This window comes from Panthera leo, chromosome B3 (genome assembly GCF_018350215.1).
Source record: "Panthera leo isolate Ple1 chromosome B3, P.leo_Ple1_pat1.1, whole genome shotgun sequence".
NCBI lineage: Eukaryota > Metazoa > Chordata > Mammalia > Carnivora > Felidae > Panthera > Panthera leo.
In genome coordinates, this window is record NC_056684.1 from 84,147,619 (window position 1) to 84,170,917 (window position 23,299).

The window sequence follows — 23,299 nt, forward strand, 5'->3', positions numbered from 1 at the left end:
CCTGGTTCTGGGACTTGTGACTGACATTGGCTGTCCCTGGATGGTTGTTTAATGGAGAGAACTCACCAGACTTCGTTGTATTAATAGCCCCAAAAGCAGATCCTTGATTTGTCTGTGAGAAAATGAAAATCATCTTTTAAGAAATTGTGCTTTTGTTCTTTGCCCCTCACGCCCAATTCCTTAATTACGCCGTGGAAGTAGGGGCTTTATGAACATCTCTCTAATTATATCTGGTGCTGATCTCACCGCATGATGACTTTCTGTTTCACTGGTATTCGAAGCCTTCCTAAGCTTTGGAAGAGCAACCCATACCTTAGCGTAGGCCCAGGACACTCTTATTTCTCTCTCTTTCTCAAAGACTGTTGTGGCATCAGGAACCAACAGAAGTGGTTTTCTCTTAAAGCGGTGTCTCCACAAAATACTAAAGCAGTGAATCTTCTGATTGCCAAGGCAAGATATCTCAGGAAAGGAGATGAAGGCAGTAATAAGCAAGTTTCTTCTGATTCCCATCTTTTTGCTGCTGGAGCAGCTAAGAAGAGATCACAGATGAATACTCATAGGGAAGATCATGCCTTGCCACCTGTGAGGAACACTATTCAACTTCCAACAAGACCTCTGAATTCAGAAGAGTGGGATAAATTCAAGGAAGATTTCAAAGGAAAGGCTAATTTTGAAAGTTGGATCATTTCACAAATGGCTGACTGCCATAGCTCTATAGATGTGGCCAAATCTTTGTTAGCCTGGGTAGCTGCAAAAAACAATGGTATTGTAGGCTATGATTTGCTGGTCAAGTATTTGTATCTCTGCGTCTTTCATAAACATATATCAGAAGTTATTGATGTCTATGAAATCATGAAAGCCAGATACAAGAGGTTAGAACCTGGAGGATATACTCTTCTCATCCAAGGATTAATCCACTCAGACAGATGGAAAGAGGCCTTGCTGCTGTTAGAGGATATCAAAAAAGTCATGATTCCTTCAAAAAAGAACTACAATGATTGTATCGAGGGAGCCCTCCTTCACCAAGATGTAAACCTAGCGTGGAATTTGTATCAGGAATTGTTGGGTCATAATCTTATTCCTATGTTGAAAACTTTAAAAGCATTCTTTGATTTTGGAAAAAACATAAAAGATGATCAGTATTCAAACAAGCTACTTGACATTCTCTTGTATCTAAGAAATAATCATCTATATCCTGGGGAATCATTTGCACACAGTATAAAAACATGGTTTGAAAGGTAATTTTAATTTTTTTATATGTATGTTTTTAATTCAATACCGTTACCTAAAAGCAGCTGCCTCCTTTTTTTGTTGCTGAGAATTACTCTATTCAAATTATACTTTCCTCCCTTGAGATTTATTTCTCCTTAAAGACAACATTTTCTCTCTTTAAAAAAAGTAATAGCATAAACAAGTTGTTGTATTTTCCATTCATCACATAAAAGGGAAATTATAGATCATTTGTATGTTTTTATGTATTTTTTCTTTTTGGAAGGATCACCTGTTTTTTCTGAGGTATTCACTTTGATGTGCCTACCAATAGTACTTATGGCTGGAGTTTATAGCAAGAAAACTGGAGCTGTCTTTGGATCATATTAGTATGTTCAGAAGTTCTTCTGAAACCTAGTGACTGGTATCTGTTTAATCTATGCATTTCATCAACTTGGATGTTTAGAACAGATAAGGGAAGCCTGAGCAGACATGATATGCCTGTTAAAAATGTTAAATGTTAAGTGTTAAAAATGAAAAATCTCTTCATTCCAGTTCATTTTGTATCTTTCCATCACCCAACTGCTCTCTCCAAGGCTCTCTGCTTTCCCTCTGCTTTTTGTTCACGTTCCTGGCTGTGACCCTATTTATTGCTTCAGTTTTTTATTCACTGATTCACTACTAATTTTTTTTAGGCACTTTCAAAAAAATTCATTCTTTTTCTCTTTTTCTCTTTTCAACTATATGTATATCCTTTGCACAGAGCTTTGAAGTAGCAGTCATATTTAATTATCTTGTTTAACAAATTTGTTGAATATGAGTGGAGGAGCTAGATTGTGAAATTATTTGAATGCCAAGGATTTTGGGTTTTGTTCTGTTACCTTACAGTAGAGTTCCAGGGTACCTGGCTCAGTCGGTTAAGCATCGTACTCTTAATTTTGGCTCAGGTCATGAGACCTAATCTCAGGGTTATGAGATTGAGCTGAGCATGGAGCCTGCTTAAGATTGTCTCCCTCTCTCTCTCTCTCTGCCCCTTCCCTGCTCTCTTGCGTGTGCACTCACTCTCCTCTCTCTCTCAAAAAATAAATTAAAAAATAAAAATAAAAAAGGTAATTGCCAAAACAGAAAAAAAGGTTGGAGAGAGATTAAGATTGGAAATAGGAAGATCTGTTTGGAGGCAATTGTATGTTTGAATGAGAGATGATGAGATCCTGAATTATGAACTAGGGAAGGAGAAGGCAACAGAGTCCTTAGAAACTGATGGTAGTATATGTGAGAGAAAAAAAAGGAATACATTGATTGAGCAAATAAATCAGGTAGTTTTGAATGCTTCCATTTGGGTAGGCACTTTGGGTGTTTTGTGATGTAAGATCTATTATGATGGCATTCACAACCTAATGGAGAATGCAATACTTGACAGTTAATAGTGGTGTATAAGAAGATAGTGTAAGGGAAGGACTTACTCTGGGCAGGAACAATCTCTGGCAGCTTCATGGAGAAAGTTAGAGTTGAGTTTGATTTAGAGGTTACACTATTAATGTTAGCTGCACAATCCTGTGAAAGTAGATTTAGACTTGAAGATGAGGGTTGAATGACCAGAGGAGAAGTGAAGGGAAGGAGGTCCACAGTAGGGTACTGTTCCCTCCTTAGCCCCATCACAGTGTATCACCCACTCTTCTAATTAAACCATCCTAGGGAAGTATCCTGAACATTTCAGAGCTCTTGCCTGCCGAGTTTCTAAATACAGTTTCTAAATAAAATGCCTATTTTTTGGTTCTATGGGAATCTGACCTTTTTTCTTTTTTTTAAAAATTAGAATTATTATCTCATTTATTTTATCAATTTGTTTATATTGTTTTAAGTTTTAGGAATCTGACGTAATGATTTGGTCTTGTAATCTTTTTTTGTAGTGTTCCTGGGGAACAATGGAAAGGACAGTTCACAACAATCCAGGAAAGGTAAAGACCAGTATTTTATTTTTAACTTGTTTGATTCAGGTTTAGTAGGTTTTGTTGCTACCGATCAAAAAAATTTTAAGAATACTTTAGAAATTGGGTAATTAAGAGAGTACCCAAGAAAAAAAGCCATATTTGGCATATGGAGGATTTGCAGTGCTCAACATGTTTTTCCCATAGGTGCAGTGAGCCTCATGTGAAGCCTCAGAGATATTTTGCCCTACAGATCTGGAACCCAGTTGTGTTTTGGGAATAAGTTTAAATACTTTATCTGGATGCCCAGCAGTCTACTTTTTTGGGTTTTCTGGCATACCTAATGTGTGTTATTATCAGTTTTACAAAAAATTGCATGTGATGATCACAAAGATTATAACATTCTTTTTAAATTACCTTTCAATTTCTTTCTGTCCTAGGATTATTCATTCTAGAGAAAATTCTTTTCCAGGATACCATTTAACACAAACTTTTGTAATTACAGTGGTCAGTGTTCGGGCTGTGGAAAAACCATAGAGTCTATTCACCTGAGTCCAGAAGAGTATGAATTTCTCAAGGAAAAAATCATGAGGGATGTGATAGATGGAGGTGATCAATACAAAAAGACAACCCCTCAGGTGAGTCCTGAACAGGATTTATTCCTTTTTTGGATTGCTTTTCTAGAGTAGGGGTTGGCAATTTTTTTCTATAAAAGACTGATAGTAAATATTTTAGGCTTTGTGGGCCAGTAAATATTTTGGGCTTTGTGGGCCATACAGACTCTGTTGCAACTTTTCAACTTGAAATACAATACATAATATAGTACATAAATGAATGAGCATGGCTGTGTTCCAGTAAAACTATATTAATGAAAATAACAATGGGCTGGATTTGGCCTGCCAGCTATAGTTGCCAACCTTTAGGAGAGACTGCTTAGAATTTAATAGAATAATTGGGGTAGACTATCATCCATGTATTGAAGTCAGTTCTGTTTCATGTAGATGCAAGTCCACTTAAGCCAAAAAGATAGGTGCTTATTTTTTTGTCTAAGTATTTCCAGAAAACTGTGTTCAGTAAATTCCCATGAAAACATGGCTTTTCACAACTCTTCTAATCAAGAGAATTTAAGGTAACTTGACAAAATTATTTCCAAATTTTCTAAGTATTGAATTTGATTCTATAAGTCATTTTTAATAGCTTCATTTTGCTAATCTTCAGTACTTTATACTGGTTCACTAAGTTGAAGAACTAAAATGCTTTTACAACTTGGGGAAAAATTGCTTATCATCTTACTAAATGCTTTTTTTTCAAGATACCAAATAAAAATAAGAAGTACAAATAGTTTTGCCTTCTCCCCTTGACTTAAAATTGTCACAGAAGGCCCCTAGATCATATGAAAACTTTTAATCCTCAAAATAAAGTCAAAATATGGTCCATAAAAACATTAGCTTCATTTTATGGAATACCTTTTAGCTGACTTTATTGATAAATAAAATTAGTTAACGTTTATTAATGATGCTAAGTATTTTATATTCATTATCTTATATATTATTTAATTTTTATAACCACCCTAATAGGCACTATTTTATTTCTGTTTTATAGAGAGAGTGACTGAGGCTTTGGGAGATTAAATCTGCCCAAGGACCCCTCATTAGGACTGACTGACCCTAAAACCTTTACTGTCACACTCTATTGCCTCTCATTGCATGACAGTCCATAGTTCCATATAAATCTGACAGCCAGCTGGTTGGAGTAGCTTTAAGAATTTCTGCCAGCTGATATACGATTTAAACAAATAAATTTCATTTCCCTCATCAAACATCTGTTGAATGCTTATCTGTATTTTCTACAGTAGATGTTAAGATAGATGCAAGGTTGTATACAAATTATGCTGTTTGCTGCCAAAAACTTAACCATTTCTGTTGTGGATTAATTGAAGTTTTCCCACCTTTCATTTTTTATTTAATAGTCTTCAACCTAAAGGAAAAATGAAAGAATAGCACAATAGACACCTACATACTCTTCATTTTGAGTAACCAATTGCCATTTATGCATTCCTTCCGTATGTTTTTATGAGCTATATAAATGTAGGTTGTGGGGGCACCTGGGTGTCTCTCAGTTGGTTGAGCATCTAACTCTTGTTGTCAGCTCAGGTCATGATCTCAAGGTTTGTAAGTTCAAGCCCACATTGAACTGTTAGTGTGGAGCCTGCTTGGGATTCTCTCTCTCTCTCTCTCTCTCTCTCTCTCTCTTCTTTCTCTGCCCCTCCCCTGCTCGCTCTTTCTTTCAAAATAAACAAATTAAAAAAATAATAGTAGGTTGTAGACATATTACCTTAAATATTTCAGTGTGTATCTTCTAAGAATAAGAAAATTCTGTTATTAAATACCATTATCACATTTAAGAACCTTCATATTAATATAACTTAATAAAAGGCACATATTCAAATTATCCAAGTTGCCTCCTTAAAATGTATTTTATAACTTTTACCCCCACTGATCCAGGATTCGGTCAAGATTTGTTCATTGCTTTTGGTGGTTAGGTCTCTCTAAATCAAGAGCAGCCCCTCCCACACTGCTTTTTTTTTTTTTTTTTTTTTTTTTTTTAATGACATTGATTTTTTTTTTGAAAAGTCTAGGTGTTTTGTCTTATACTGGACTTCTCAAACTTTGTACCTGTGAATCATTTGAAGGTCTGGTTAAAATGCAAATTATGATTGAGTTGTCTAGGGGCCCAAGACTCTGTATTTTGAACAAGCTCCCAGATGATATGATTCTGGTCTTTAGACCACATTTTGAGCAATAAGACTTTAGACTGAGTGATTGCTTTTTCTTCATTAATTCAGTATAAAAGATTTTGGGTAAAGTATGTGGGTGATGCTGTGTGCTTACTGCAGCCACATAATACTAGGTTATTTTCACTATTGATGCTAAGTTTCATCACTTGATTAAGAGGACAACTGCCAGATATCTCCATTATAAAGGTACATTTTTCCCTTTGTAATCTTTGTAATTAAAAAGTGGGGTGCCTGGGTGGCATAGTTGGTTAAGCGTCTAACTCTTGATCTCGGCTCAGGTCATGATCTCACATTTCATGAGTTGGAGCCCAGCACCGGCTCTGTGCTGATGGTGCAGAGCTTGCTTGGGATTTGGGGCGCCTGGGTGGCTCAGTCACTTGGGCGTCTGACTTTGGCTCAGGTCACGATCTCATGGTTTGGTTCGTGAGTTCGAGCCCTGCATCGGGCTCTGTGCTGACAGCTCAGCCTGGAGCCTGCTTTGGATTCTGTGTCTCCCTGTCTCTCTCTGCCCCTCCCCTGTTCACACATGTGTACATGCATACTCCCTCTAAAAAAATAAATAAACATTAAAAAAGTAATCTGTGGAGTAATATTTCAGGACTATGCAGATATCCTGTCACTCTTGCGGATTTCCTGTTAACTCTTCACCTAGTGTTTTTCACATCATGGAGATGATCTCTACTTTTGGAGGTTTCACAGTGGTGATCTTCAAGTTACTTTATTCCTCCCACATTTATTAACTGGTACTATTCTATAAATGGTTTTTCTCTTTCTTGGAGCTCTTTTGTTTGTTTGTTTTTTAAACATTATTTTTGAGACAGAGAGAGAGAGAGAGCATGAACAGGGGAGGGTCAGAGAAAGAGGGAGACACAGAATCTGAAACAGGCTCCAGGCTCTGAGCTGTCTGAGCCTGACGTGGGGCTCGAACCCATGGACTGCGAGATCATGACCTGAGCTGAAGTCGGATGCCTAACCAACTGAGCCACCCAGGCGCCCCTGTTTTGTTTTTTTAATAATCTATATAGACATAAGGACAAGGACTTTTTTTTTAATTAATTGTGTTAGAATCCATTACCATCATTATTCTTTTTGATGCTCAAATTGTCTTGGATTTATCTTTTAGGAGCCCCCTTCAAGCCATCTCCTGTTTCTTTTTGGCATTTCACCACTATCCTATCAGTTTTTGCCCCCAGCTTTTGCACTTCTCTTCTTTCTGGCACAATCGCTAATTGAATACTTTTGTTTGACACCTCTCAGTGGTTAAACATTGCTGTAATTCCTTTTTAATGAATATCACTTTAAATCTAGATTAATAGAAGGAAGATTTGTTAGTATTCTCTTTTGGAAAAGACTTAGAACCCAGAGCACATCTTCTTGTTGGACAGCGTTATACTGCAAGAGGAGTTGCAGGCTCCAGACTATGGTGAGAGTAGCAGAGAGTAGTCATATATTTAATTACTGTAATTGGCAAAGTAACTGATTATATTCACCGAAGGATTGGAATATTTTAGGGCAAGGGAAATTATTCTCTCTTTTCAGTATGCTTCCCCTTTCCCCCTGAAGGTCTCCAACCCTATATTCCATCTCTTGAAACTGCCTTTCACCTTCAAGCTGTTAACATAATAATAATTGCACCATTTATGGAATGATTATCATATGTCAGGTACTTCAAGATCTGTTACACTCACGACAACATTGCAAGGATATCACCCTTTTGAAGATGGGGAAGCTCAGGATAAGCAATGTATCCATGGTTAAAGAGCAGTGAAGAAAGTCATATGATGTGACTGGATTGTTCAGGGTTTAGTTTTTGTGTTATTGGTGGAGGAGAAGGGGCAGGGATGGATCCAGAGCACTGCTAGTGGATTGGAGTAGAACCAACTCTTTTTCTTGGACTAGAGCCCAAGGCAAATCTGTTGTTTGAAGGTGTGAGAAAACATATAGCCTAAGGAGCCTTGAGGAGAGTTTTAAGCCTTGGAAGTTTGGAATATTTGGGAGAGGATTGGAGAAAGTATTACTGGATGGTGCTGAAGTCCCAACTGAGGGTGGAGAGCATAAGTTTGTAATGGCATTGATCTGTGAGACACTTTCAGCATTCCTGGGCCATCTAGGAATAGGAATAGGGAAAGCAGGTAGATGGGATGGTACAGGATTTTGCTAATCTGGTATAGTTGAGGGAAAACAGGAGTTGAAGGTGTAGGTGAAAGGATGGATCAGTTAATGGGCCAGGAGATCAAGCTTGATAGGAAGGAAGTAAAGATGGGTGGGAGCTCATGGATTAGGAGACAATAGACATAAAAGTGGATTGGAGACTCATTGAGGTTGAAGAGCAAGCATAAAAGGAGTGAGAATGACAAACAGGAGATTTTGATCAGTGTGTATTAGAGTTTAGATGTTAGAGATTGAGTGCTCTACAGTGATGACAAAGTCCAGAGTATGACAGTTAAGCAGATGAAGAGACTGAGAGCCACAAGTGCTAGATGGTCATCCACAGATTTATTGAGTGTCCATACGATAATTTTTTAATAATAATTTTAAAATTATTTAAATAATTAAATTGTTATTTAAATAAATTTAAATTTATTCATGTGGCTTTTTAAAATAGCCACATTTTATGGAATGCTTACCAGGTGCCAGGCACTGTGCTTTGTTATTTAGGCTGGTGATGAAGACTGAGTCGGATGGCAAATTCTCAATGCATGTAGAAATGTCTGGGGTGACACAGGTGATAGCAAAGAGGAGGAGTCAGCAAAGTATGGCCTGCAGACCAAATCCAGCCCACCACGTGGTTTTATGAATAAAGTTTTATTGGAACACAGCCATATGCATTCATTTCTGTATTGTCTATGGCTGCTTTTGCCTTGCAGAATTGGGTACCTATAAAAAGAGACCATGTGGCCCATAAAACCTAAACTGTTTACTATCTGGCCCTTTACAGAAAAATTTGCTGACCACTGGTATAGATGAATATCATAAACCTTAGTTGATGTGGGGATTGGAGACAGTGATTTTGAAATTTTATTTATTTATTTTTGAGAGAGAGTGTGAGAGAGAGAGATGACAGTGTGAGCAGGAGAGGGGCAGAGAGAAAGAAGGAGACACAGAATGCGAAGCAGGTTCCAGGCTCTGAGCTGTCAGCACAGAGCCTGATGCTGGGCTAGAACTCGTGAACTGCAAGATCATGACCTGAGCCGAAGTCGGACGCTTAACCAACTGAGCCACCCAGACACCCCAAGACATAGTGATTTTGAAGGAGCAGTGGGTACTAGACGAGGGCCTTTTCTTTCTCCTCAGTCCTATAGCATGCTTTGAGAGAATAGGTTCCCTAAGAACTAAGTAACTAAGAAATCATTGGTAACCTCAGGAAGAGTAGTTTTGATAGTACACTGGAGGCCAAAGCCAGCCATGTTAGAGCAACTGAGTGAACACACATTGAGTGTAAACTATACTTTTGCGAAGATTAGATGAAAATCAATTAGAAGAAATGGGATAGTTGTGGCTGGAGGATGGTAGACGTCAAGGGAGGGGATATAGGGAGATGGGAGAGACTTGTGCATGTTTAGGTGATGGAGAAAAGGTGTCAGTAAAGATAAAAATGTTGAATAAGCAGGACACGTAAGAGAGAGAATGGATTATGAATGACCCAGCTTCAGAAGTAGGAGGAGTTGCCGAAAAGAGCACAAATGGGGAGGTTAGAAATAGAGTTCTTATTTGAGACTGTAGAAAAGAAAGTGAAGATGGGTGCAGATATACATAAATATATAGGTAGAGGGAGAGAAGTTTGAGGGAAGTGACATCTGTGTCAAATGGATATAAGGTGAGAGATTGGAGTCAAGTGGAAAGTCTAGTCAACACTAGAGACAGTAGAGACAGTTTGGAATGGTTCTTAAGGAGAATGGCAGAAATGCTAACTCAGGGCAGAAGGATTATGACAGGGTGGGTGCTGAGATTTGAGTCAGTAATTTGTAGACATTACATGAATGTATGATTTAATATTTTTCTGACAGAGCTTGACTCACCTGGAATGGTAGTAGTGAAGACAAAATGTAACATTGGTTCAGATTTTGGGTTTTGTTGGTTAGGGGTGACAATATGATAGGGAGCAAGGGAAGGTAGTTCTGACAGAGTAGTTAACATGATCAGCATGGGGCTCAGACTAGATGAGGAAGAAAGGTCAGAGAGCACTGTCTAGGAGAGTTTAAGGGACTAGTAGTCTCAATGTGGGGTAGAAAAAAAGGTATAGTGGGAGTAAAGGAAAGAATACGAGAAGGCTGAGGTCAGAGAGCAGGTGAAATATTTGAGGTTAAGATTTCCCAGGAATAGCCATACCACGCTCTGGCCAGATCCAGCATCTGGTTTGGCATATACCCCAGGGTAAAGTTCAGCACCAGAGTATACCACAAACTGGATGGTTTAAACAACAGAAATTTATTTTTGCACAGTTCTGGACACTAGATGTCCAAGATGAAAACATTGGCAGGTTTGGTTTCTCCTGAGGCTTCTCTCCTTGACTGGCAGATCACCCCTTTCTTGCTTTATCTACATATAGACTTGCTCTGTGCTTGAGCATCCCCGGTTTCTCTTTGTCCAAATTTTCTTCTCATCCAAGGACACCAGTCAAATTGGATTAAGGCCCGTCCTATGGCCTCATTTTATCTTAAACCACTTCTTATCTCCGAATATAGTCACATTCTGTGGTACTTAGGGTTAGGACTTCTTCAACATATGAATTCTGAGATGGCCACAATTCAGTCTATAACACCATTCATTGCAATATGTATTAAAACTATGTTGTATTCGGGGCGCCTGGGTGGCTCAGTTGGTTAAGCGTCCGACTTCGGCTCAGGTCACGATCTCGCGGTATGTGAGTTCGAGCCCCGCATCGGGCTCTGTGCTGACTGCTCAGAGCCTGGAGCCCGTTTCAGATTCTGTGTCTCCCTCTCTCTCTGACCCTCCCCCGTTCATGCTCTGTCTCTCTCTGTCTCAAAAATAAATAAATGTTAAAAAAAAAAATTTAAAAAAAAAAAAAAACAAAAAAAAAAAACTATGTTGTATTCAGCATTTTCAGCTATTTTGTACTAGGAACAAATAGCTGAAACTGAGTTCAATATTGGTTTCTATAGTTTGCTTATAATTTAGGAGTGGGAGGTATAAACCAAGGAGTAAATATCCCATCCATGTTGAGTTTCTTTGTCTACTTAAGGAAAAAGTATGATATCAGCTGACCTCCATAGGCACCTAAAATGAATTCATCAAATAGAATTCTTTTGTTCAAATGAGATGGCACCCTCTGATAAAATCGTTTTCAACCTTGGCTGCTGATTAGAATAGTTTGGGAGATGATTAAAAATTAATGATACCTGGACTCGACCCTCTGTAGATTTTGGCTTTAAATGTATGGTTCAGTGGTATTAAATACATTCACATTGTTGAGTAACCATCATCCATCCCCAGAACTTCTTTCATCTTTTTTTCGTATCTCTTTTCATCTTGTAAAACTGAAACTATACCATTAAATAATAACTTCCCATTCTCTCCTCCCTCCCAGCTGCTTGCAACCACTGTTATACTTTGTGTCTTTAGGATTCTCACTACTGCAAGTACCTCATATAAACGGAATCATACAGTATTTGCCTTTTTGACTGGGTTATTTCACTTAGCATAATGTCCTCAACATTCATCCATGTTGTAGCATAGTGCAGACTTTTCTTCCTTTTTTCTTTTTAATTTTTAAAAAATGTTTATTTTGAAAGAGAGAGAGAGAGAAAGAGAGAGAGAGAGAACGTGGGGAGGGGCAGAGAGAGGGAGACACAGAATCTGAAGCAGGCTTCAGGTTCTGAGCTGTTAGCACAGAGCCTGATGCAGGGGTTGAACTCAAGAACCTTGAGACCATGACCTGAGCCGAAGTCAGATGCTAAACAGACTGAGCCACCCAGCTGCCCTTCCTTCCTTTTTAAGGCTGAATAATATTCCATTGTATGTGTGTACCACATTTCGTTTATCCATTCATCCAGCAATGGATACTTCAGTTGATCCTACATTTTAGCTATTATGAAAATGCTGTTTATGAGCATGGGTGTACAGATATCTCTTTGAGGTTCTGCTTGCAGTTCTTTTGGGTATGTTACTGGAAGTGGAATTGCTATATCATACGGCTAAATCTGTTTTTAATTTTTTGAGGAACTGTGTTACACAGTAGCTGCACCATTTGACATTCACACCAACAGTGCACAAGGATTCCACTGTCTCCACATCCTTGCCAACACTTGTTTTCTTTTCTTTTCTTTTCTTTTTTTTTTAATTTAATTTTTTATTTTTTTAAATTTACATCCAAATTAGCATATAGTGCAACAATGATTTCAGGAGTAGATTCCTTAGTGCCCCTTACCCATTTAGCCCATCCCCCCTCCTACAACCCCTCCAGCAACCCTCAGTTTGTTCTCCATATTTATGAGTGTCTTCTGTTTTGTCTCCCTCCCTGTTTTTATATTATTGTTTCCCTTCCCTTATATCCATCTTTTTTGTCTCTTAAAGTCCTCAAATGAGTGAAGTCATATGATTTTTGTCTTTCTCTGACTGACTAATTTCACTCAGCACAATACCCTCCAGTTCCATCCACGTAGTTGCAAATGGCAAGATTTCATTCTTTTTGATTGCCGAGTAATACTCCAGTGTGTGTGTGTGTGTGTGTGTGTGTGTGTGTGTGTGTGTGTGTGTGTATCACATCTTCTTTATCCATTCATCCATTGAGAGACGTTTGGGCTCTTTCCATACTTTGGCTATTGTTGATCTTTTCTTTTTTTTAAATAGTATCTCTTCTCATGAGGTGGTATCTCATTGTAGTATCTCTTCTAATGAGGTGGTATCTCATTGTAGTTTTAGATTTGTATTTCCCTAATGGTTAGTGATGTTAAGCATCTTTTCATGTGCTCTTTGGCCATTTGTATATCCTCTTTGGAGAAATGCCTATTCAATTCCTTTGCCCATTTTTGAACCAGAATTTTGTTTTTTGTTGTTGAGTTTTAAGTGGTCTCTATATATTCTGGATATTAATTTCTTATCAGATAATATGATTTACAAATATCTCCTATTCTATGAGTTGTCTCTTTATTGATAGTGTCTCTTGATGCACAAAATTTTTTTATTGTGAAGTCCAATTTGTTTTTTGTTTTTTTTTTTTTTTTTGTTACCATATGTCTTTGGTGTCGTATCCAAGAAAATCATTGTTGAATTCAGTTTTTGTTCTGTTTTCTTCTAAGAGTTTTACTCTTTTAGGTCTTAATATTTAGATCTTTGATTCATTTTGAGTTCATATTTGTGTATGGTGTTATGTAAGGGTCCAGCTTCATTCTTTTGCATGTCGATATCCAGTTTTCCCAGCACCATTTGTTGAAAGACTGCCCTTTCCCCATTGAATGGTCTTGGCACCCTTGTCAGAAATCATTTGACTATGGATGAGAGGGTCTGGGTTTATGTCTATTCTGTCGGTCTATATGTGTGTTTTTACACCAGTACTACACTGTTTTGATTACTGTAACTTTGTAGTAAGTTTTAAAATCAGGAAGTATGAGTTTTGTTCTTTTTAAAGATTGTTTTGGCTATTCAGGGTCCTTTGAGATCCCATATGAAGTTTAGGATGAGTTTTTCTATTTCTACAAAAAATATCATTTGGATTTTAAGAGGGATTGCATTGAATTTGTAGATTGCTTTGGGCAGTATCAACATTTTAACAAGGTTAAGTCTTCCAGTTCAGGAACATAGGATGTGTTTCCATTTATTTATGTCTTTAATTTCTTTCAGCAATCTTTTGTGGTTTTCATTATAAAGTGTTTCACTTCCTTGGTTAGGTTACTTCCTAACTATTTCATTCTTTTTGATACTATTGTAAATAGAATTGTTTTCGTCATTTATTTTTTAGATTGTTCATTGTTAGTTTATAGAAATGCAACCAGTTTTTGTATGTTGACTTTGTAATCTGCTACTTTGCTGAACTGATATATTGTAACAGCTTTTTTTGGGTGTGGGATCTTTAGGATTTTCTGCATATAAGATCAAGTCATCTGCAAACAAAAATAATTTTACATCTTCCTTTCTGACTTGGATGCCTTTTACTTATTTTACATGATTAAATTGCTCTAGCAATTTACTTCCAGTACTATGTTAAGTAGAAGTAGAAGGTGTCCTTGCCTTGGTCTTGATCTTAGAGGAAAAGCTCTCAGTCTTTCACCATTGAATATTATGTTTGCTGTAGGTTTTTCACATATGGCTTTTATATTGAGGTAGTTTCCTTCTATTCCTAGTTTTTGGGTTTTTTTTTAATCATGAAAAGGGTTTTCTGTCAAATGCTTTTCTGCATCAGTTGAGATGATCATGTGTTTTATTTTTCCCTTATTCTGTTGATGTGGCCTATTACATTGATAGATTTTCATATGTTGAACCATCCATGCATTCCAGGAATAGACCTGTTTGGTCATATTGTGTAATCCCTTTAATATGCTGCTAAATTTTGCTTGCTAGTATTTTGTTGAGGATTTTTGCATCACTGTTCATGGAGGATCATGGTACATAGTTTTTTTGTAGTGTCTTTCTCTAGCTTTGGTAGAGCCAGTGTAATGCTGGCCTCCAAGAATGAATTAGGAAGTATTCTCTCCTCTTCAGTTTTTTGGAAAAGCTTGAGAAGGATTGGTATTAATTCTCTTTTGTAGAATTCACCAGTGAGCCATCAGGTCCAAGATGTCGTTGCCACTGTTGTTGTTGTTGTTGTTGGGAGATTTTCTTACTGGTTCTGTTTCCTTACTACATATAGGTATATTCAGATTTTCTTTTTCTTTGTGATTATGCCTTGTTGTCTGTACCTCTGTGATTAAAAGCAGCGATCAGCAGAGCGTAGATCCCCAGTATTTGGAAGACAGGATCCTTTTTGTCCACCCAGGCTCCCATAATGCATGCAAGCTGCTCTAGGAACATGACAGATGCCTGCCATTTGGCTTCGGGTGTGGAATGGGTAGTTGCTACTGTATTAAGTGTTAAAACTGAACAAAATTAACCACGTTTATCATACAAGTCTCCTTCTGCAATTTGCAAGCCTTCAACAGACTCCAGAGTTCCAAAATAGTTACATCAGACAAATTCTGTCAGTGTAATTGTTATCTAGGTGGGAGAGACAAATTCCTGGTGCTTTCATCTCCACCATCTTCCCCTCAACTTAGTGAGTTTTGACACATATATACTCCCGTGGAACTGTCACCACAGTCAATATAATGAATATATCATCTCCAAAAGTTTCTTTGTGCTACTTTCTAATGACTCCTGTACCTCACTCTTTCCTTGCCCCATGCCCCATAAACACCATGGAAGCACACCATATATAGTATTTTTTGTCTGTTTTTTTTTAATATTGAGCATAATTTTGAGATTTCATTCATATTTTGTGTCTCAATCAGTTTTATTCCGAGTAACATTCTGTTGGGGTGGATATACCACAATTTATAAATTCTTTCATTTATTGATGGACATTTGGGTTATTTCCATTTTGGGGCTATTACAAATATAGCTAATAAGAACATTCTTTTATGCGGTGCCTGGGTGGCACAGTCAGTTAAGTGTCTGACTCTTGATTTCCACTCAGGTCATGATCTCATGGTTCATGAGTTTGAACCCTATCTTGGGCTCTGTGCTGACAGGATAGAGCCTGCTTGGGATTCTGTCTCTGGCTTTCTCTCTCTGCCCCTCCCCCACACATTCATGTACTCTCTCTCTCAAATTAGTAAATTAAAAAAAATATAAAAGAACATTCTTGTACAAGAGTTTGTGCTTTGTTCCTCTGTGTTTGTTTCCTAGGGGTGCCTAAGAATGCCAAATTGCTACAAACTGGGTAACTTAAAACATCTGTTCTCTCATAGTTCTGGAGGCTAGAAGTCCAAAATCAAGGTATTTGTAGGGCCGTGCTCCTTCTGAAGGCTCTAGGGAAGAATCCTTCCTTCTCTTTTTCTAGCTTCACAAGCTCTTGACTCCTGGTAATCCTTGGTTTTTCTTGGCTTTTAGGTGTATTTCTCTGCTTCTTTGTGTGCCATATTTTCTTTTGTCTTTCTTTTCTTTTGTTTTTAATGTTTATTTTGAGAGAGAGACACACACAGAGTATGAGTGGGAGAGGGGCAGAGAGAGAAGGAGACATAGAATCTGAAGCAGGCTCCAGGCTCTGAGCTGTCAGCACAGAGCCCGATGCGGGGCTCAAACTCATGGACTGCGAGATAATGACCTGAGCCGAAGTCAGACGCTTAACCAACTGAGCCACCCAGGCACCCCTGTGTGCCATCTCTTCTTATGAGCACATCAGTCATTGGATTCAGGGCTCATCTTATTCCAGTATGATCTCATCTTAGCTAATTATAACTGCATCCAGATAAGGTCACATTCTGGGTGGACATGAATTAAAAAAAAAAATGTTTTTTTAAATGTTTATTCATTTTTGAGAGAGTGAGAGATAGTACGAGCAGGGAAGGGGCAGAGAGAGAGAGAGAGAGGGAGACACAGAATCCAAAGCAGGCTCCAGGCTCTGAGCTGTCAGCATAGAACCCAACACAGGGCTCAAACCCACGAACCATAAGATCATGACCTGAGCTGAAATCAGATGCTTAACCGACTGAGCCACCCAGGCGCTCCTGGGTGGGCATGAAGTTTAGAAGGCATACTAAGCACTAAAACTTTTCTTTCTCTTGGGTACGTATCTAGCAGTAGAGTGGTTGGGTCTTATGGTAGGTGTGTGTGTGTAGCTTTTTAAGAAACTGCCAAACTGTTTTCCAAAGTGGTTGTCCCATTTTATATTTTTATTAGCACTATATGAACATTACAGTTGTTCCACATCCTGGTCAACACTTACTATGATGTCTCTTTACCTTTAGCTACTCTAATGGATCTGAAGTAGTATTTCATTGTTTGTTTGTATTTTTTTTTAACATTTTTGTATTTTTGAGAGATAGAGTGGGACAGAACACAAGTGGGGGAGGGGCAGAGAGAGTGGGGGGAGACACAGAATCCAAAGCAGGCTCCAGGCTCTGAGCTGTCAGCACAGAGCCCTACTGGGGCTTGAACTCACAGACAGTGAAATCATGACCTGAGCCAAAGTCGCACGCTTGACTGACTGAGCCACCAGGCACCCCTCTCGTTGTTTTAATTTATGTTTTCTTAATGACTGATAATGTTGAGCATCTTTTTATGTGCTTTGGTGAGTGCCTGTTCAGATATTTTGCCCGTTGTTAAAACTGGGTTGCTTTCTTATTTAGTTGTAACAGTTTATATATTCTAGATATACTTCCTATGTCAGATAGATCTTTTGCAAATATCTTTACTGTCTGTGGCTTGCCTTTTATTTTTATAAAATAGAGATTTGATTTAATTGTTCTGGTTTTAGGTCCCAGGCATTAGGATTTTCAAAAGCTCCCAGGTGATTTTAAAGTGCAGCCAAGGTTGGGGCACCCGTGTGGCTCAAGTCAGTTAAGCGTCTGAATTTGGCTTAGGTCACGATCTCACAGTTTGTGGGTTTGATCCCCGCATCGGGCTCTGTGCCGACAGCTCAGAGCCTGAGTCTGCTTTGGATTCTGTGTCTCCCTCTCTCTCTCTGCCCCTTCCTCATTTTTGCTCTATCTTTCTCTCTTTCAAAAATAAACATTAAAAAATTTTTTTTTTAAATAAAGTATAACCAGGGTCAAGAACCACTGCTTCTGATGTGAGGTTTTGGTCTACAGCCATACCACGATGAATGCATCCAATCTTGTCTAATGTGATGTTTTGCAGAACCCTAATGTATGTATGGCAGCTTCTTTTCTACAGGATAATTTTGGGAGAAAACCTCAGTCATAGGTAAATTTTTAGCTTTTCTGTTTTAAACCTTTGTTTACTGTACTTAGACATCACAGCCAGCAGATGGCAATAGTATCACATGTAAAAATTATTGTATAGTCAGATAAATTAGGTTAAAGGATTTGCTAACCTTATTTAATTATTAAACTGAAAGAAAGGCACCTGGGTGGCTTGGTCAATTAAGTGTCTGACTTTGGCTCAGGTCATGATCTCGTGGTTTATGAGTTCAAGTCCTGCATCAGGCTCTGTGCTGACTGCTCAGAGCCTGGAGCCTGCTTTGGATTCTGTGTCTCCCTCTCTCTCTGCCCCTCTCTTGCTCCTGCTCTCTCTTTCTCAAAAGTAAATAAACATTAAAAAAATCTTTTAAAAAATTATTAAGCCGAAAGATATGCACGTCATTTTTAAGTCTGGTTAGTGATAGTAGGTAAAGATAGGAGCTATATAAGTGAATTTTAAGTGAACAAAGCAGAACTCTGAATGGTATGCATTTAACTATATGAAACTAATTGAGAGAAGATCAGTGGAGATCAAAAAGTGTATTTGGAGGACACCTGAGTGGCTCAGTTGGTTAAGCATCTGATTCTTGGCTTTGGCTCGGTCATGATCTCATAGTTCATGAGTTTGAGCCCCACATCAGGCTCCACAGCTGGCAGCATGGAGCCTGCTTGGGATTCTCTGTCTCCCTCCCTCTCTACCCCTCCCCCACTTACATTGTCTCTGTCTTTCTCAAAATAAATAAACCTTTTTAAAAAGTGCATTTGGGGGGCACCTGGGTGGCTCAGTCAGTTGAACGTCCAACTCCAGCTTAGGTCATTATCTCACAGTTCATGAGTTCTAGCCCCGCATCGGACTCTGTGCTGACAGCTCAGAACCTGGAGCTTGCTTCAGATTCTGTGTCTCCCTCTCTCTCTGCCCCTTCCCTGCTCACACTCTCTCTCTCAAAAATAAATGAAACATTAAAAAAAATTTTTAAGTGCATTTGGAGCTATGTAGATACTGCTAGTTTAATATTAATAGTTAATAATTAATGTTAATTTTTAATATTAAGATTTCGTCCCTTTATTTTCCTTGATTCTAAGCAGTAATGTTACTTTACAGTCTGATTTTTTTTTTTTTAATTCAACTGCTAAGTCTGAATTCACTTCTTTCTTTAATCTTTTTATTAGGGAAAATTTCAAACATCTGCCAAGGAGAGAGACTGGTATAATGAACTGCTAGCTCAATGATCATTAACTCATGGCCACTTTTATTTCATGAACACTTCCACGTTTCTTGTTTGCTCCTCAGATTATTGTGAAGCAAATGTGATCTTAATCATTTGTCCTATTAATTATAAATTCACTTCACTTGTTTCTCTTACCTAAAAAATTCTTTACACAGTGATTTTTTCTTAAAAACTAAGAAACACTTGGGCACCTGGGTGGCTTAGTCAGTTAAGCGTCCCACCCCTGATCAGGTCATGGTCTCACAGTTCGTGGATTCGAGCCCCACGCCAGGCTCTGTGTGGACAGCTCAGAGCCTGGAGCCTGCTTCAGATTCTGTGTCTCCCTCTCATTCTGCCCCTGCCACACTCACCCTCTCTCTCTCTCTCTCTCTCTCTCTCTCTCAAAAATAAACATTAAAAAAAAAAAACTAAGAATACCTTAGAACAGTAAAAATTGTCAAACTTTTTGGTCTCAAGACCCTTTTACATTCTTTTTTTTTTTTTTTAAGATTTTTTTTTTAATTAATCTCTCCACCCTATGTGGAGCTCAAACTTACAATCCCAAGACCAAGAGTTGCACACTCCACCAACTGAGCCAGCCACGTGCCCCACAAAATTAAGTGGTTCCCACACCGTGGTTTGCAGACTTCTGGGCATCTGTAAGACCCCTTTGGGAAATCTGTGAGGTTAAAAATGATTTTTATAATAATACTAACATGTTATCTGCCTTTTCCATTCTCGTTTGCTCAAAAGTGTGGAGTTTTGGTAGAATATCAAAGAATAACCACAGGTGGTTTTTTTTATATCTTAAAATTAAGGACTCCTGAGAGATTTTATGTGAGATTATATCTATTGATAATTACTGGATTAGAAATTAAAACTGAGAACCTTTAAAAATATTAATTTATTTAAAATGACAATGTAAATACTATTACATGTTAACATAAATAATATTTCCTTAGTAAGAACTATCATCCAAAACAAAAAAAAATTTGTGAAAAGAGAGGCATTGTCATATATTTGGAAGTCTCTTTAATTACATAACTTAATAGAAGACAGCTGAATTTTTATGTCTGCTTCTGTACTCAGTCTATTGTATGTGATTTTGGCTGAAGCATATGAAAAAAATGGGACCTCATATAGGTAAACATAAAAAAGTTAAGAGTATTTTATTGACATTTTCGGGTAACTGTGGTTATTCTTTGATATTCTACCAAAACTCCACACTTTTGAGCAAACGAGAATGGAAAAGGCAGATAACATGTTAGTATTATTATAAAAATCATTTTTAACCTCACAGATTTCCCAAAGGGGTCTTACAGATGCCCAGAAGTCTGCAAACCACGGTGTGGGAACCACTGCTCTAGAAATATTCCACTGCAGATGTAGTTTCCTTTTTCTAACTCTTTGAAAAGTTTAAGTAAAATTTATTTCTCTCAGTTTTATTCTACAGACATTAACAAAAGAAGTTAAAGACAACAGTCTCACTACTCAGCTTATTTTCTATTTAGGGTCTTCTCTTTTAGCTCTTATTGAGACTTACTTCCTGACCATTGGTCACTTTCCAAAATGGAGGTGCCTTTTGTTCTAATTATAAAAATGATGTTTATTAATTATTTAAAAGCTACAGTTAAAATAGATAATTCTAAAGAGGGAAATAATAGCCTACCAGGGTCCTCTCAGTTTGAACTTTTAATAAAACTTTTTTTTTTTAACTCTAAATGAAACTTTAATCACAATAGCAGTCCCCCATAATCCTGTGATTTAGGACTTCTTAAAAAAAACTTTAATGACTTGGGATTCTGTTTTCTGAAAAAGAAATTGGAGGAAGGCAAATCACCTATACTACATTTAATTGAGTTTTTGTTACGGAACCTGGTCTGGATCACCCAGTGGAAGAACCAAGCGGCACACGGCACTCAGAGATCTTGGAAGGCAGGAGGTTTATTTTACACCTGTGGGCTCAGAGGAGCTAACTCTCCAGAGGTCTGAGCCCCGAGCATACGCAGAGGGAACAATTTATAGTCTGTTACTTACGCATTCCGCATTAGTAGTAATTTGGAGCAATGCTGCAAGCAGGGTGGGAAGAAGAACCTGGAAGGGGAGCCTTTGGTCAGGGACAGGAATTTTCCTATTAGTCCTGTCAGCCATCTTATAACAGATTTTTCCCTATCATTTTTAGGGCTAAGTTTAAGTCAAACCATTTGTTCTGCTTGATGATATCTCTTGAGTTAAATGACAGAAGGGAGACCTTCTGGTGTTTCTCTAAATACAGATTTAAGACAGCACATGTGACCCAAATGAATGTCAGTATAAGAAGTGATCCAATGAGGGGTGCCTGGGTGGCTCAGTCAGTTGAGCGTCCAACTCTTGATTTCAGCCCAGGTCATGATTTCACAGTTTGTGAGTTTGAGCCCCGCATCGGGCTCCACACTGATAGTGTGTAGCTTGGTTTTCTCTCTCCCTCTCTCTGCCCCTCCTGTGCATGCATGCACTCTCTCAAAATAAACTTAAAAAAAAAAAAAAAAAAAAAAAAAAAAGAACTGATCTAATGTAGGTGTTTGTTGTTGTTTTTAGTTTGGGTGGCAGCTGCAAACTTGAAAGATGTGAACTGAGCCCTTTGTTGCAGTCTTCAGAACTTTGCTCTCTCAAATTTCTGGGTTTGAAGCTCCAGTTATCTCTCATTTTTTTTTTTTTTTTTTTTTTGCTCGTTATCTTTTACATGAACTATGAGGTTCTCCCCCGCCCCAGATTTTAAAAAATGTTGAATGGCAAATGGCAAACTTGAGGGGTTTGGTAGTTTAAGAAGAAAACCTGAGAAAGAAATTTAATTATATGCAAAGTATAGTTTTAAATCCATGTATTTTGAAGTCTTTATTTATAAAAGCCCATTAATGAATATAGTTCTTAACTTAAAAACATTTTACCAATGCATACTTAATTAATCACTAATTTTATTCCCCATTCCCTCTTCTTCAGCTCCACAATTGAAAACTGGAAGGGACACTTGGGTGGCTCAGTCAGTTAAGCGTCTGACTCTTGGTTTCAGCTCAGGTCATGATCTCACGGTTCATGAGTTCCAGCATGGGGCTCTGCTGATAGCATGGAGCCTCGTTGGGATTCTGTCTCTCCCTCTCTCTCTCTGCCCCTCCTCTGCTCGCTCGCTCACTCTCTCTCAAAATAAATAAACTTAAAAAAAAAAAAAGGAAAACTGGAAAATAGACATGTAATCTCTAGATTGTCCAGGGTGTTGGTGCAAGAATTATGGTAAAATGTAATTAGAAAACTTAGGTAAAACTTCTAGAAAAATCAGTGAGTTTAGAAGTACAGGAAAGGTGAAAATGTAGAAAGAAGCAGGCTGATTCTTTGTAGTGGACTTCTCAATGTGAAATACTCTCCTTATTTCTATATTCTTCATTTTCTCTTATATAGTACTTATTGAAATTCTTCCAACTGGGATCAAGTCATTTTTATTAGAATTAACTTTAAGCAGTGCATTTCCTCCTGATGCTTTGCCGAGTCTTGTTTTACAAGGGAATGAGAATTGTGTGTGGTCGTGGGTGTTTGGTGGCTGCTGTTTTAGAACTGGGTGGTCATAGAGAACATAAAACATATTTCCAGGCAGATTTGAAGACAATGCTAGAATAGGAGGTTTCATGGAGATTACAGTGTTACAGGCAGAGGATAAAGGTGCTTTTAGACCCTTGATCTTAGCCAAAAGGCCGAGAAGCTTTAATAATGGTGCTTTTAGTATAAGTGATTTGAACAAGGTGGGAGTGTGCAAAGGAGAAACTTGACTAATTTTTCTCTTAGGCCAAGGGCAAGGAAGTCTGGTTTTTCTTATACGCTGTGATCTTTTCTCCCTTAGATTCAGGCTGGTATAGTTTTTGTTATAATGTAGTTCCATTATCTAGTTTGGCATGGAAACCAAGTGATTTCTTTCTTTCTTTCTTTTTTCTTAAGTTTATTTCTTTTTGAGAGAGAGAGAGAGAGAGAGAGAGAGAGAGAGAGGGAGAGAGAGAAAGCAAAGTGGGGAAAGGGCAGAGAGAGAGGGAGAGAGAGAGAGAGTCTGCTGACAGATTCCCCTGAACCATGAGAACCTGAGCCGAAGTCAGATGCTCAGTCCAACCGAGTCCCCAGGTGCCCCAAACCAAGTCATTTCTTATAAACTTGTATTTATGAGAAAAATATTGTGAGTTCTAAATAACCATTTTATAAGTGAATTTTTAGAAATAATGTGTTGGAAGTGGAGCACTACCCAGAGTGACCACACTTTTAAGTTTTCTTTTCCTTAGAAACTGC

General features: G+C 38.0%; 1 protein-coding gene across 1 annotated transcript in view; it reads left to right on the forward strand.

Moving 5' to 3' along the window:
- Positions 1–44: 44 nt before the first annotated feature.
- LOC122222457 (protein only RNase P catalytic subunit) overlaps positions 45–23,299 on the forward strand; it is a 131,400-nt gene continuing 108,145 nt past the window's right edge. Inside the window, exons 1-3 of the mRNA XM_042942971.1 lie at positions 45–1,238; positions 3,120–3,167; positions 3,643–3,775. Of these exons, the coding sequence (XP_042798905.1) occupies positions 250–1,238; positions 3,120–3,167; positions 3,643–3,775 (1,170 nt within the window). The 5' untranslated portion in view covers positions 45–249. The remainder of the gene's footprint in view (positions 1,239–3,119; positions 3,168–3,642; positions 3,776–23,299) is intronic.